General features: G+C 39.3%; 1 protein-coding gene across 1 annotated transcript; it reads left to right on the top strand.

The window, feature by feature from the left end:
• Positions 1-1,640: 1,640 nt before the first annotated feature.
• On the top strand, positions 1,641-16,660 carry arhgap42a (Rho GTPase activating protein 42a). Its single transcript, XM_023421592.2, has 24 exons — positions 1,641-2,188; positions 4,132-4,227; positions 4,342-4,403; positions 6,498-6,569; positions 8,369-8,470; positions 8,566-8,676; positions 9,164-9,268; positions 9,805-9,934; positions 10,035-10,135; positions 10,456-10,565; positions 10,689-10,767; positions 11,053-11,092; positions 11,181-11,243; positions 11,367-11,441; positions 11,567-11,651; positions 11,736-11,794; positions 11,923-12,028; positions 12,650-12,809; positions 12,911-13,061; positions 13,240-13,959; positions 14,101-14,260; positions 15,074-15,145; positions 15,296-15,375; positions 15,988-16,660. The coding sequence occupies exons 1-24, from the start codon at positions 2,035-2,037 to the stop codon at positions 16,074-16,076; spliced, it is 2,982 nt and encodes a 993-aa protein (XP_023277360.1). The 5' UTR covers positions 1,641-2,034; the 3' UTR covers positions 16,077-16,660.
• Positions 16,661-16,870: the final 210 nt, after the last annotated feature.

Here is a 16,870-nt window from a genome sequence, read left to right as displayed (position 1 = left end):
TCAGTGGGGAGATTTATACTTGTGAATGTCCAATGAATCATTATACCTAATGCAACCCAAGGTATTCTGTTGTGTGAATGTTCCTGCGAACTTGCAAGTCAATTTCATTACAATACTGTGGTTTATGTGTGTTGTGGGCTGAGGGAGGTAAGACATTATTTTAACATTATCGCATACTTTCTCTATTGTGCGTGCATATTTTCATGAGAGTGTGTGAGAGCTATTTTGAATGATATCCTACTGTGCATCATGTACAGTGATAGCTCGTAGTAAGATAACAGATAAGGTTCATATCTTTCAAAAAACAAATCTCATTCACAATTTAGGTTTAAGTCCATACAAAAAATCCCTGCAAAACATAGCAGAAACAAAATATACACATTTTATAATCTATAAACTTGCTTTTGGTAGGTAGAGGGTTTCTTTGAGTGTTATATCTACTAATGCTATTATCACCTGAGGGAAGCACACTATTGAACAACTACATATTTATCATTGCTGTCTTGGACAGGGCATGCTCCAACTCATACTCCAACTCATACTCCAACTCATACTCCAACTCATACTCCAACTCATACTCCAACTCATACTCCAACTCATACTCCAACTCATACTCTTTAGAGGAACTTGATTCAAACTTAAAAATGTGCAGCTTCTTTGGGTGATATGTGTTCCTCTATTCAAAATGTTGATACCGTTTATACGTTTTAGGATGTCGTAACTTTTGTCATATTCTCATGAACATGATCAACGAAGAACAACACATTTTAGAAACATCTATTGCATGGAGTAGATGATCTGATTAGATTGTGGTGAGACATGCTGCATACATATTCAACTTACTCTGAAATTATACAACTGACTGACTTACATTTATCACCCAACATTCAACTTTTAACTATTTTCAGTTCTTTCACAACAACTAACCCTCAATTCCTTTCAGCACTTTCACTTCCACTGACACTAAGTTAAAAAACACTTTAACTTTATTTAGCGCTTACACTTTAAATGAAACTTAAACTCTTTTCAGGATTTTTTATTTAGCTGCCACTTAGGCTTCTCTCATTACTCCCACTTTTAACTCTTTCATTGCCTCCGATTCATTTGCTTTCAATGATAAGCCTCGCTGGATATTATATGTTTTTCTAATAATAAATAAATCCCACGAATGATCAAAAACACCAATAAACTGTCTGTTTTGGCAAAGCTTGAAAAAAACCATTCTTCTGGGCTGTAGACCTCCTTTGTTATCCAAAAATGTTTGAACTGGGTGACATGTTCCTTTAATACAGTGACCATGGGTGCTATAGTTTATTTACAATGAATCCTTTGTGCAATATCACACATGTGTAATCTGTGGCTCTAGTCTAGTTACAGTGCCCAAGTGTTTTTAGGAAATTACTTAGCCTTTTTTAAAAATAGAAGAAGTATTACTTAGTTTTGGTCTTTTCATTGAATTTGTTGACAATAGAAAATATAGGCTATAACTCAAACTATTAGCTTATAATGGTCCAGACTATGTAATTATTTTTTTCATTATGGCAAACTTTGCACTCATTTTTGCACGCGCCAGCAGGAGTCTCTCGTTCCCATAGTAACAAGCCTTCATTTAGAGCCGTATGTAGCCTGAGTTAGCACCACAGTCTCTGCCGACAGCTTTGTTGCGTCTAAAACTAAGCTCTAACTGCTTTCTTTTTGCGACGGACGGTGTTTTCTATGTCAACTGATAAGTCACTAAGAAGTCGAAGCGACGTTATATTCGAATATTTTAAATTAAAAGGTAAGAGAAGCAGCGTGGAGCTCGTCGTATAACCTAGCCGAACTTTCTCTGTCAGAGACTCTGCTGTTTCAGTGTCCGGAAGTTCTGTGGGGGAAAAGTGAGAAAGGCATGAAAAAAAGGAGCTGGAAGGAACTTCTGACAAATTTTCTCCGAGCACAGTGAAACACTGTTTTCTCTCGTTAAACCTGCGGAGGGGACAGAAGACGCGTTTTGCCGTATTTATCTAATAACTGGCTGTGTGTATTAATCTATCGATGGGTCTGCCGACGCTGGAGTTTAGTGATTCTTTCCTGGACAGTCCGGAGTTCAGAGAGCGACTGCAGTGCCATGAGATAGAGCTGGAGCGCACCAACAGGTTTATAAAAGACCTCATCAAAGATGGAAACATGCTCATAACTGCCCTTAGAAGTAAGTACACGTTGTTTCATCACTTGTTTTTCGGCGTAAAAATGCGTTTTACACAAAGTTACACAAACAGCAGCTGCCTGATAACGGGGTAACCTAAGGCCATCAAATCAGATAGAGCCACTGTGCTGAGTTTAGCCCACATTACACTTAGTTAATAGTCTTTACATTGACTTGTGTTTGGTGGTATTAACAGCACAGTTAGATAGGTAGTCACAGTGATATGCATAGGCCACTGTGTTGATATAATGTTACAAGCACAGACATTTTAATTTAGTGCCACTCTCTGGTAAGGCACCATTTATAAAGGGTTTTAAAAACTGTAATTAATGGTTAACAAATCTTGTGGACAATCCTGCTACATGACAGAATGGTTTTTTAGCTCTTTAATTCCTGGGCTGCAGGACATCTGGACCAAAATCCATGTATAAACCTCTTATTAACATTTACAACTACAGATTTATTATGGTTTAACAATTTGACTCACATTGAGTTTGACTAGCTGTAGTAGTTTACATGAGGAAAGAATAACAAAATGTTAAATGCCTATGGTAAGAGCGGTTTTCATTGCAAAGTAATAAAATGGCTGTGTGTTTCTATTCAGTTAAATGTTTTACACTTTGTAGTAAGTCATCAGGTTTGCATTTCTCTATTTTTGTTTAGCCATTAGGGTAAAAGTTATAAATGTTAATGAATCATTAATAAAAGGTTCTACAATAATCCATCAAGTCTGCAGATGTAAATATTAATCAAACCAATAATTCAACAATAGCTCTGGGTCCACTGACATGTATTAAGGTGCACAGTATTGTAATCACTAATGTATGAGAATGGGGATTGTTTTGAATTGTATTTTCTCTCCGGTCAAAAATGTATCATTGCTTTTCAATGATCAGATAACAACATACTTACATACTTAATAACTGACCACAAAGAGAGGTATTTATTTATTACCTTCTTATGACAATAGAAAGGGGCATGCTGGAAAGGTGGATGTTTAACTGCTGCACAGTTTGACTGTGGCTGTCATACTCATACGCTGATGAAAACAGGTACCTCCCATTTGTTTGGAACTTCTTTTGATCAGGTTTAAGATCTCACACACCTACGCTTTGTGGCTGCCTGTGGTTTGTTTCACTCACCTGCTGGTTGAAGTCATCAGTGTAAACACTGCTGCTGTCTGCCATACACACACAATATGCTGTGCTTGACAACTGAAACAACAGGATCACTTCGTTGTTAACATGAACAGGTCATACAGTGTACAGAGCACGAGCTTATCATTCACCAGCACCAGCTAAATAGGATATTACTATGATGCAATGCCGTTGTTATTTGTGATATGCTAACATTTATTACCTTTACTGACTGGAAATTCTGTTCTTATTGGAAAGCATTTTCAAAATCTGGAGTTTTCAGTGTGTTCATCTCAAATGTGTGTGTTTTAGTCAGTTGTCAGTTTACAATGCAGTGGTGTGATTGAAATAATGCCTTACAGCAGCTGGTATACAGACCAGTGTTACGGGTATGTGGGTGAGAGAATGCTGGCTTGTGATGCCAAGCGTTTGTGCACTTTAGAGAGTAAAAGCGGTATTAAATCCTGTTATTGAAGTGTTATTTGGACACGTAAACACTATTTTATGAGAGTAAGGCTAAGCAGAGTTGGCTGCAGGGTGCGGCAGTTTGTGTACATCAGATGACTTTGACACCTCATGTCTAAGCAGTGGATGCTATGCAAGAGCTTTGTAATTAATAGTTCATTACAATGATGTCGTTTTTTGCTTTGTAAGGAAATGGGAGCACTGCATTGTGTTGAACCAATACTGGCAGTATGCAAACTTATGCCAAGGTCATTCTTGTGCATAATATGGAAATAGTGAACTTATAAATAAGAAGATTGTTATGTTCATTGTGACTGAATGAAATTCTCTCTGTTTTTCCATCAGGTCTTTCTCTTGCTGTTCAGCGCTTCTCTCAGTCTCTACAGGAGTTCCAGTTTGAATGTATTGGAGATGCTGAGACTGATGATGAGGTCAATATAGGTGAGGTGAAAATGCCCCTAATGATCTAGAACATTAGGAGCTAAGAGTGCAAAATATGTCATATATGATGAGTCTTTCCACACTTGTGTATATGGTGTATAATTTCCCCCACAGCTCAGTCCTTAAAGGAGTTCTCTCAGCTCTTGAGCACCATGGAAGAGGAGAGAAAACGACTGGTAAGAAAAAACATTTGTTTGTATGTATGTGTATGAACAGATTTTTTTGTATATTTTTAAAGATAAAATAAGGAAAGTTTAAAAATTGAGGACCTTTTATTGGTTGCGACTTTGAAAAGGGGTGTTTTTAAGTTATAATTGTATAAATTACACTGTATTTTACACAAAAAAGGTATGCTTATTGCTTTAAAACTTTATTGATCACATTTGGGAGTCTAAACGTTTTCAGAGATACTTGAAAAACAGCTGGACATGGACATTTATTCTATACATTTTTAACATTTTCACACCTTTCCCCTTTCTCTGCACACCATCCTCATCTGCATAAAATGCATATGTAGTGTATGTTTTTAATTTATTCTGTTGGAAATAGAAACCTCAGACTTCTGAAGGGCCATTAAACCAAAAACCCCTTCTTAACCAAATTATCACCAAAGTCTAAACCAACAGCTTCCTTTGTCCACAAGTAGTTTTCCCATCTCTCTGTCTCTGCTTATTGAAGCTGACTCAACACAGAGCAACACTCAACAACTGAAAGTTTCAAAGTTACAGTTTTTGTCAGTAACCTTCATTCAATGCATCTTACTGGGTTCTGGGTTGCTTGTGCCTTAATCTGGTTTTCCCACAAGTGTGATTCATACATTGAAAACTTTGTGCCAGTAGCTGTGAAAAAACATCTTTGACTCAGAGACCCTCCATCAACCAGACGCCTTTGTGTGGGAGTGACTGGAGTCTGGCACAGTCTGTGTGTGTAGGCAAATCCTCTGTGCATGTTCAGTGTACAGTATGTGCATAGTATGCTAACTTATGTATAGCCCTGTGTGTGCGTGTGTGTGTGTGTGTGTGTGTGCGTGTGTGTGTGTGTGTGTGTGTGTGTGTGTGTGTGTGTGCCTTTGTGACTTTGTGCATGGTCTAGTTACAGAGGAACCATGTGGAACCTATTCTGCCAATTCCCCTGTGAGACTGAGCACAGCCATGACTGCCTGGGAAAGTCCATAAAAGGGTCCTGTGTGTGTTGTGTCTGTTCTTTCTGTGTGTGTGTGTGTGTGTGTGTGTGTGTGTGTGTGTGTGTGTGTGTGTGTGTGTGTGTGTGTGTGTTGTATGCTTTTCCGCTAGGAGTAGCACCACTGCAACACTGCTGATAGGTCTGAACTTCTAATAATACCATCATTATTAAGTTAAAGGGCAATTCCAGCAAATGGGTTCCTGAGAAATACCTACCTGTTCAACCCGGGAGGGACTATTGACAATGCCCATCATTCTCTTCGTTTTCAGTTTCACCCCCCTTATTGTAATGTGCTAAAAAAGAAAGAACATACAAAGAAAGCAGACCTTTCTTCGGGTGGTGGTGCAGCTCTAAACTGAAGTGAAAGTGAAGTCATGATGCAGGGCGGGGAAGTTATTTACAGTATAATACTTAAATCAACTGGACGGAACAAAGCGAGACGTCACAGAGACTTGCAATATATAGACTCATGACTGAAGAGGACCGAGACCAAAGATAAACACCAGAGCTCTGATAACCACTGCTTGATCTCAGGCCACAACATCAACCATAAGTTTCTCATACTCACTGTACAGTCTGCTACAAAGATATTTCCACAATTGTACAATGTTTATTTTAGGTTTGGAAGTTTCTGGTGAAATTTGTTAGACACGGTTTCACAAAAGTAAAGATTGATTTATCGTAGACAGACTTGGCCGAATTGTTGTGAAATTCTGTGCATCTGCCCTACCTAACTTGTGTTAATAGTATTTGCATCTAGATTTTTTTTCCTGTGAATTCAATAACAACTATACACAAAATCTATAAATCTCTAGTTAACTGAAACTCTGCCTTAGCTTTACTTATATACAACAAATTTGTGAAGATGGCAAGACATTGAGATCATGTTAATGTCCTCATTGATATATTTTGAAAGAAATTTGTCAGGAAATGTGTCTCTTTAAGACAAAATTGTCATAAAAATCTATTGAGTAAAACAATGAAGTCATCACTGCAAGGACTGAGCAGCTGTCTTATTTTTACTGCTCATTTTAGTATTTGCTGTTATGACAAACTGAGCAGACTGTTGTGTTTTTTCCCTCTCTCAGATCCAGAACGCTGATGACGTGCTGATCTCACCGCTCGAGAGGTTTCGTAAGGAGCAGATTGGAGCTGTTAAGGTATACCTGCAGTTGTTGGAATTAAAGGGTAACATGAAAGCTGCACAGGTTATTAACACAAAGTAGCTGAACCAGCTAATTTTTGCTTTGAAGTTTTTACATATAAGAAGCACAAGGGATGTTCAGATCCTCACACCGTCTCTGCTGAGGTTTTAACCAGGCCAGTATGTGAAGCTCAATTCATTAAACTTGTCAGTAGTTATCTAACACTGTGGGTGGTGATCAGTCAGGTCATCCTGCTGTGGTCCGGTCCCGGTCGGTCTCTCAGTCAATGGTCAGAGAATCCAGTTTGTTCAGATAAACGATGGATCACAGTCCAGTGTCAGGAGCAAGGTCATGGGAACGGACGCTGGAAGGCAAGACAGGGAACTCGTCACAGACAGATAGTTGAACTCAGTTAGGCAGTGTAAACACAAAGTGAGTCTGGTGTCTTGTTTCAGCAGCTGCCTCACGTCTTCCAATTCAGTTTTTCTCATTTTTTTTCCTTTGCTCTCTTTTTAGACAGAAATAGGGGCAGAGATAGCAGTGTTATGCAGTGGGCAGGGTTTAAAAAAATAGAACTGGTCACGGCTAAAACTAATCCTGAAAGTGAAATCATAGCTCGTTTGTCAGCGTTAATCGAAGCGACTCCTGTAGAATGTAGCAGGAGTGTGTGAGCAGTACATCCTCACACTGCTGTTGTTGTGCTAGAAAGAGGGGTTGGACATGTGGGGTTTGTAGCTGCAGCTGTTTTAGAAAAGAGCTGTCGTCCTAAATATTTTGGCAGAGTCCCTTCATTTAGATTATTAATGGTCCCACTGCACTTCGTCATAGCTTTTTGGAATGTTAGTTTACCCCAAAATCCCTCCTGAGTTTTTGTCACTTTTGAAACAAAACAAATGCAGGATGTTGTGCAGATATTGGATGCTGTGATCTCACTACAGATATGTGGCATTTTGGTATTTTGAGCCAAAGCAGCAAACTGTAGGAAAGGCAATGTCAGTGTTTTGGTCCATCAGTAACTAAAATATCTTGACAGCTATTGGACGCAGTGACATGAAGTTCAGTATAGACATCTGTGGTGCCGACAGGATAAAACTTACCGACTTTGGTGAGCCCCTGATGTTTCCTCTAGCACCACCATGAGGTTGACGTTTGTGATTCAGAGGGAAATGTCTTAACAATTATGGGATGGATTACCACGATGTTATACAACAGATAGTTGTAGACAGCTATTCTTCTCTTCTGGCTGTAATCTAGTCTTGTTCTTGATGTCAGTCTCATTTGACATTGTTTAGTGCTAATTAGCAAATGTTTGCATGCTAATAGGATAAATAAAGGTGCTAAACATGGTAAAAGTTACACCTGCTTGTCGGCTCTTTGTGTTGTTGCTTTTATTTATTTACTTATTAGTTTCTGTACAGTTGGACTGGGTATCAAAAACTTTTTGAGTATTGACTGAATTGTGTCAGAAGTACAGTAGTAGCATTGAAAACTATAAAGTCCTGAAAACTGTTTTGAAATGACCAGTTAGATTCTTGTGTTATTTACCTATTTATATATTTAGTGATTGAGATCATTTATGATTTTAACATTGCTATTTTTACACCAATTCCGTTTATTTTATTAAATTATTAAGGCCTTGTGTGGCTGCACTTGTTGCAATAACAATAAATACTATTGCATTTGAGAAATTTATGAACAATTTATTTTTAAATGTATGAAAAGTCCCACTGAAACATATGCAAAGGGCTTGGGGAAAAGACATACAGTTTTCAAGTAGTGTAAGTGTGATCATGTCCTCCCCCTGTCTTCCCCAGGAGGGAAAGAAGCAGTTTGACAAGGAGACAGAAAGGTACTACTCTGTTCTGGAGAAACACCTCAGCCTGTCCTCCAAAAAGAAGGAATCACAGCTACACGAGGTAAACTGTCAGATTCCTAGAAAACACACACCTAGTTCATCCCACATGTGTTAGATAACATAAAGTACTGTAAGTGTATTGTGGTTTTGTTGCAGGCTGACTCACAGATGAGTAAGGACAGGCAGGTTTTTTATGATGCATCACTGCAGTATGTCTTCAAGATCCAAGAAGTGCAGGAGAGAAAGAAGTTTGAATTTGTGGAGCCGGTGAGTTCACATACACACATTATGGTCATGTATTTTATATCACTTTAGTGCAAGTCATTATTTGTAATACAGAAGGTTTTGTCAGTATCAGCCTTCTACCTTCTTGTGTCGAGTTGAGTTCATACAGACATGATCATGGAAAGGCAGCTAAGCCAGATTCTGAAAAACACACATTACACACACTGTTTGGTCAGTGATGAAAATGTTTTAATGATACATATCAGTAAAGCCCACTTCCTGTTGCTGTAGCAGCACTTCCTGCATGGAGATCTCTTCCGCCTGACAGAGATGGAAATTCTTTGTTGTAAAGTAAACAAGGGTAGAAAATCAACAGGCAGGGTTGGGGTTTTTTTTTCACCTACAGAGGCTATTTTTGTTGATTGAGCAGTTGACTGACAATCATTCTTATGTAATCCTCTCATTATACTTTAACCTACCAAGCCCCCATCTAACATTTTTCCTGCGGATTTCTCCCTCTGCTCTTCAGCTATTAGCCTTCCTGCAGGGTTTGTTTACATTCTACCATGAGGGCTACGAGCTGGCCAGTGAGTTTGAACCCTACAAGCAGCAACTTCAGTTCAACCTGCAGAATGTAAGTGTGTGTTTGCTGCAAACCTGTGGACCAAAGGTGGGCCTGATATCACTTGTAAATAGTATTTTTAACTAGTTTATTCCATCTGATCTACCTGCCTCTTAAGCCGTTATGAAAAGGTATTTCAAAGTCAATTTCAGATGCATTTGGCACTACCTGTGCCTAAGTGGAAACCTCACACACCTGGTGCTTCAACCACGGCTTGAACCAGGCTTTGTCTTGCACAGACTCACATATTTTACTGCCTCAATAGTTCACACTTTGTTCACTATCAACCCTTTCAGTTAGCCCTTCAGTTTTTCCTTTAATTTCTGGAAAAATAAAATCCAGTTTACTTTTGCATTTTAGTGCAAACTTGTACATCATTGTTGCAGCCTCATAGTTTGGGGTCACCTTTTTAAAAATGCAAATGAGAAATCAATGTATGGCTTGGATTTACAAAAGAAATTTTTTAATTAATTTTTTAAAAAGATTTTGTATTTTTTCATACAAATATGTATGCAAGCCTCCTTTCAACACATGTTTTTGTTGTTAAGGCTCGCAATAACTTTGAAAGTACTCGTGCTGAGGTTGAGCGGCTGATGAAGAGGATCCGATCAGCAGAAGAAGACTTCAAAGCCCCCAGCTGCTTTACCATGGAGGGATATCTGTATATACAGGAGAAACGTGAGATATACAGAAATCATATTTTTCTTTATCTCACTTACACTGTCTAGAAAATCAAACTCAAGTGCAGCTGCATGAAAATGTGTGTCACGTATTGTAGGTCCCTTGGGCAGCGTGTGGACCAGATACTACTGTACTTATGAAAAAAGCTCCAAGATGTTCACCATGAGCAACACAGAGGCCAGACCAGCCAGCAGACAGGTAACAGTCTCAAAACAGTCCCTACTAACTGCTTTATCATGTGCTGCTAATGCAGCTTTGACAGAAACAAAAAGACATGGATTACTTACCTCAAGCTATTTGAGTTCATTTTTGTAGTATTTTGACACAAATTGAAAAGTGGGAAGTACAAGTGTCAGCAGAGTAGTTGAGGGGCTAAAACATGCAAAAACACCAATATGAAGTAATGGTTTAAGTTAATTATGTTTCTTTGCTACAATATCAGAAGCTCAGTGAGAATCCTTATAAGACTTTAATGCCACATATCATGGCATATTGCAAAAACATCTCTCTGTTAACAGAATGGCGTGGTGAATGGCACACCAGAGATGTTCAGGCTGCGTTCGTGTGTCAGAAGGAAGACTGATTCAATCGACAAACGCTTCTGCTTCGACATAGAGGTGACTGAGAGGTGAGAGGGAAAGATGACTGAGAGGCTGTGTTTATAACACACAACTGTCTGTATAATATAATAGATTAAAATACGGCTACTGTTGGATTGTGCTCCGGTAAAATGATCTCTCTTTCTCTACAGACATGGCGTCATCACCCTACAAGCGCTCTCTGAGGCCAACAGGCGGCTGTGGATGGAGGCAATGGATGGAAAAGAACCTGTATGAATATATACATCATTAAAGAGTAACAATAATAGAGTATCACCAGGAAGACATGTAGGCTGCATAGAAAAGGTGTTCAAATTGTGACTTACAGTTAGGCGTCATAATTTCATCTTTTGTCAGTGAAACTGGCTTTTTATGAAGCCTTACAGCAAGTAATGCAAACACAGGTTTACATTATTACATATATTAAGTAAAACACAAGCAACTTAGTATTGAAAAAATAATGTTTAAAATGACAGTCTTTTTAATTTATCTCTATTTTTATCCTTCTTTCCTCAGATCTACACTCTTCCTTCTTTACTTAGCAAAAAGGAGGAGAGTAAGTAACTCGATTTATTCTTAAATGGTTTATTCCTCTATTATTTGTTATTCAGCAATTAAATTCATATTTGTTTTTTGTTTTACAGCCTTTCTCAATGAAGCAGGTTTCAGCTTTGTTAAGAAGTGTATTGAGCTGGTGGAAACAAGAGGTATTCCTCCTTCATAAAGTGTTTATGATTATAATCAAACTGATTCTTATCAGTATTCTTAAGTACTGTAATTACAGTGTTGCTTCACCAAGTTTATTTAAACACGTCTGTATGTGTGTGTAGGCATTACCACCCTGGGACTGTACAGAATTGGAGGAGTCAACTCCAAAGTGCAGCGGCTGATGACGAGTGTGTTTGGTAAGGTGTATAATGTTCTTCCTTGCATGGAGAAACTTTGATCCAGCACAATCAGGTACAATCAAACAGTAAATAAGAAAAATGTGTAACTATAGATGAATCATGATCTTTCTACTTTCCTGTAGCGGCCACAGCTCCTTCTGACATGCAGCTGGATGCAGACGCATGGGACAACAAGACCATCACCAGTGGCCTAAAGAATTATTTCAGGTAACATACTGTATAGTACAAAACATTCTGTCTGAATAACACCTCCCATGAATCATGAATTCATGATTTCTAATGTGCATACAGGTGTCTGGCAGAACCAGTACTGACCTACAGACTGCATAAAGAATTCATCAAGGCTGCAAGTAAGAGCTGCCTGCTTCAGAACACAAAGAATTTACTGCCTCATGCTGCATTATATGTCATGTACACAGAAGCAGAGTATCTCAATCCCTCACCACCCCTGAATCATATCCCTTTCTTTGTTTCACAGAGTACGATGACCAGAAGTATAGAGTGAGAGCCATTCATGCTCTAGTTCACAAACTCCCAGAAAAAAACAGAGCAATGTTGGACCTCTTAACCAACCACCTCTTCAAGTATGTGTATATCACATCCTCTGCTTTTATAGTTGAGCATCAGGAAAGTGTTGAATATTTTCCTAAAATATTTGTTAAAATGCAAGAACGTCATCCTCATGCCATTTAATCCTTTTTGGCTTTATTACAAACATCTGACAGTCAATTTGTGGACAAAGTGGGCAAAAAAGGCAAAATTTAAAACAAAAATAAATTACAATTAAACACCGAAGAGTGAAATCCATTCATGAAAAGAATCCTAGCACAGATTACAGTTAAAATTTCATTAAATTGACACCTTTTAACAAATGTTTATTTGCTTTAGCTGCACAAATCTCGAATTATCACGAATAAGTATGATTGAAAATACATTAATATTGATATGTTTATAATATGCTGATAGATAAACTAGTAGGAGTACGTGAACTGAACTTGGATTATGATCACTTTTTGAATAAGATTGTGTTTCTGTTTTGTTTAACAGTTTTTATTAACACTTCATCTCTTATTTCCCCTTTAGATGATATAGGACATATTAAAAATACATGCTTATTGTGTGTGTGTGTGTGTGTGTGTGTGTGTGTGTGTGTGTGTGTGTGTGTGTGTGTGTGACTGTGTGCGTGCGTGCGTGTGTGTGTGCAGGGTGTCCTCTCACAGTGACCAAAACCTGATGACTGTGTCCAACTTGGGAATGATCTTTGGCCCAACGTTGATGAGGTCACAGGAAGAGACGGTGGCCGCCATGATGAACATCAAGTTTCAGAACATTGTGGTGGAGATTATCATTGAAAACCACGACAAGGTATGCATGCTCACACACACACACACACACACACACACACACACACACACACACACACACACACACAACTTACAGACATGTATACTGTATGTCCCTGTCAGATCTTTGGTGAGGCTCCAGACCTGTCTGTGCCGTTACCTCCGGCTCCGTCCTCTCGGTCGACTCCTCGGAGGAACAAGGCCATCTGTCTGTCATCTGGAAAGAGGAAGGCTCGTCTCTACCCTCCTGCTCTCTGCCTGGCAGACAACGACAGTGAGTCTCCCTGCAGCCTGCAGCTCCTGTATATCATCATATATCCTACCAACAGTGGTGGACAGTAACAAAGTACACTGGTCCGTAGACCGTTCAGCAGTGTTTGAGCAGGATCCTTGATGTCGTCATTGTCATTCAGTCTCTGTATTATGTAATGTGTTTCCATTTCTTCATCCAGGTGACACATTCAGTAGCAGCCCCAGCACAACTCCGATGGGCAGCCAAGAATCTCTGTCCTCACACTCCTCTGAAAAGAACGGACTGTCTCAGACCTCTCCTCCGTCCTCTCCTGCTGCTGAGCCCAGCTCGTCCTCCGCAGCGCCTGCATCTCCTCCTGCGGCTTCCTCCTGTTCCCCCTCCCACAACTCCTCAAATGGGAAGGATCAGAAACCCCAGACAGACAGCGTCGCCTCCCCTCAGCTCATGCCTTCCTCATCCTCCTGGACTTCCTCCCAGCCCACTCCAGCCCAGCAGACTTCCTCTGTGTCCTCCTCCACATCCTCTTTACTCTCTGCAGAGAGAAGTTTGTCTGTCAGAGGAAACTCCACTGCCTCCTTGTCTTCTGTTAAAGAGTCAAGATCTCCTTCCAGAGCCTCCACATCCACCGCCTCCACCCAGCACGCTTCAGTGGACTGTGCCTCCTCTCTCAGAGAGGGTCAGCCTGTTCAGAGAGTGTCGTCTGTCTCTTCTCTGAAGAGCATTCATTCGGTGGATCAAAGAAATGCGACCAGCACATCTTCCACTGTCACAGAAACCAGAGTGACAGATTCTACTTCTCCTGCTCGGCCACACAGGACTGCTTACAGGACCGCCTCCTCCTCCTCATCGTCTTCCTCTTCATTGTTTCCCTACCAACTTTCTACATCTTCCTCTCTCACCTCCCTACACATCTCTGAGGGTGCCTACATTTGTTTTTAATTGCAAAAATATCAAGATGAACTTGTAGGTGGTGCAGTGTGGTGACAGCATGAAATGTTTAAATATCTGTCACTCTGTCAGCTGTTTATGCTTAATTCTGATTTATTGTGTTTTGTCTCAGATTACAAAAGCTGTCACGGATCAGTACAGAGTCTCATGTCGCTGGACCCACGAGATGCAACACACAGACATAAACCTTCACACATCCGGTGTGGCTCTGATATGACTGCGAAACTCTCTGCAACTACATCCAGCAATGGTTACCAGAGGCCTGGATCACTGTGAGTGTCAGTCTCAGAGTCATACAGTGCTTTGCCTTTGATCTGTGCTCTCAGAGAAGGAAAAGACACATAGGCCCTGTTCACACCTGGCATTAACATGTGTCTTCACTGATCTGATCACAAGTGGTCAGCTCTAAGTACATCAGTTCTCACCTGGCATTAAAATGCGTCTCCACATGTTCAGTGATAACAGTCACAGTTAAAAGATAAATATATTATAGCTTTGGTCAGCAGCACAGTGTGACTGCATACACTGTATATCCCTAAAGTCTGAGTTAGATCTTTGTTTTATTCAGTGATGTGGTGGTGACATCATCGGGTCTGTTAGATGTAGGTGATGTAGGTCTTCACCACTCTACAATATAATAAGCCATTTGAAATAGTTATATCTTAATATTTTCAGTTCATTATAAAACTGTGGAGGGAATAATTAGTCCGTGGCAGAGGACGTCAGTTGAGTATGCGGTTCTTCACATCATTCACCCGATAGGGATCTTAACACCAGGTCTGAACGGGGCCATAGATCTCAGTTCATGCATAGTTTAGCCCTGGAGAAACCAAGAGCCCATGGATAACAGTCATCTAATTTTGACACATTTTAAACATATTTTAAACTGGCTCATCTCAGACATCATTGGTCTGATTTCAGGAATGATTACTTGTTTCTGAAGGAGAAAGCTGTTTCGTTTTTTATGCTGAGAGTGTTTTCAATACTGACATAGTCACTCTCTCAATTAAAAACTGGATATTATCCCAGGAAATGTACTCAGTGGTATGTACTGGAGCTTACAATTTTGTGTTTGTGTGTTACAGGTTATCGAGCAGACTACCACAACGTGAGAGTTCGGTATTCTCCTCAGCGTTAGACATATGTTCCTCAGGAAGGTACATTGTTTTTTAGGTTGTTTGTGGCACAAACTTTTTAGTCTTGAAGTCATCGAAGCCTAAAGTCTACTCAAGCAAAGAAAAACATATTGATCCACAAAATCCTCCCTACCTCACTTGCTAAATCACTATTTTATTTTTGTCTCCTAGGGAAGCAAAAGCTCTCTACTCCTGTGAGGCAGAGCACAGCCATGAGCTCAGTTTTCCACAGGGGGCGCTGTTCTCAAATGGTAAGAAAACCACTCAGGGGTTTCAGTCCCCGAGGAATCTTTGGTTCCATTCACACCTGATACTGAAATGTGTTTTTCCATATCCATTGTCAGGTTTTAATGAAGTACTAGGTGTTCAGGGGCCACATTTGTAAAAGTGTGTTTTAATTTTAGAGCTGCTGTTTCATCAAAATAGTCACTGATTATTTTTTCTGTCAGGCGGCTAATCAACTGGTTTAGCACAAACTCTCTTACAATCTTCATTTATTCCTGATAATAACCTCATGTAATCTCTTGTATTTCTTAACTTTGAGTGTTCATAGTGTTTCCATCAAACTGTTAAATTAATGAAAATAAAGTTAGGTCAAACATTTTTAGATGTAGATGTTAATTGACTTCTTCCAAGGATTCTCTGAAGAATACATAATGATTTTGTATGGTTGATGGTTTTGTATGGTTGTACTTATCATGTACTGTATGTTGTATATTCACATAGCCAGCAGGAAATTAAAATCTTCTTAGAAGTTGTAGAGAAATTTCAATGTCTTAAGAAGACTGTGGGTCCCTGTGCTAGATTGTTTTATGTATGAATCTCTTTGCTTACTTGCTGAGTTGAGCTGTTTGTGTCTGCAGTGTATCCGTCTGTGGAACCAGGTTGGCTTCAGGCGACTTACAACGGCAGGACAGGCCTCATACCTGAAAACTACATCACCTACATCTAACAGACCTGATGATGTCACCACCGCATCACTGAATAACACAAAGATCTAACTCAAACTTTAGGGATCTACAGTGGATACAGTAACACTCTGTGCTGCTGACCAAAGCTATAATATATTTATCTTTTAACTGTGACTGTTATCACTGAACAGTATGTATATCAGACTACTGTAGCTGGATCTGAATGATGTATGTACTGTATGTATAGCTGACTACTATATCTTAACTATGTTATGTGTTATTAAGCAGCTTGTAATACACTAGATGTTAATGTCTGACTTGTTGGCTTCACTTTATCAACATTATCAGCTCCTTCTCCATGTTTGTGTTCAGCCATCTTGCTGAGAATCATGAGAAAACTACGAGAGGTGTCTTCAAGGTACATGTGAACAGTATTTTTCTATCAATCTTGGTAATTTATGTGTTTGTAAATAATCATATTATATTATAACTGTCCAGAGATTAAGTGCTCACACTTCTGTACTGGAGCAGTATGAACTGTATCGTTTCATAACTCCTTCATTTTACTATCTGTCAAATGTCATGCTGCCTAAATAAAGGACAAATACTTTCCATAAAACCACAAGTTTGTATCTGTAGATTCGCTTTATGTTTAGTCTTATTTTATTATTTTGTATGTGTATTATGTATTAATTATTTGCTCAAGAAAAAAAATTGCAAATTTCTTAATTATTATTTGTTTCTGAGGTCACCGCAGCTTTCAATACAGATATCCATTGTACCATATGCCAACGTGCAAAACATACTACATTTGATTAATCATTCACATTGACAC

Source organism: Seriola lalandi, unplaced genomic scaffold (genome assembly GCF_002814215.2).
Source record: "Seriola lalandi dorsalis isolate HSWRI2012SDOR001 ecotype SW California unplaced genomic scaffold, Sedor1 jcf7180002054672, whole genome shotgun sequence".
Taxonomy (NCBI): Eukaryota; Metazoa; Chordata; class Actinopteri; order Carangiformes; family Carangidae; genus Seriola; species Seriola lalandi.
This window is presented reverse-complemented; position numbering and strand designations above follow the sequence as displayed.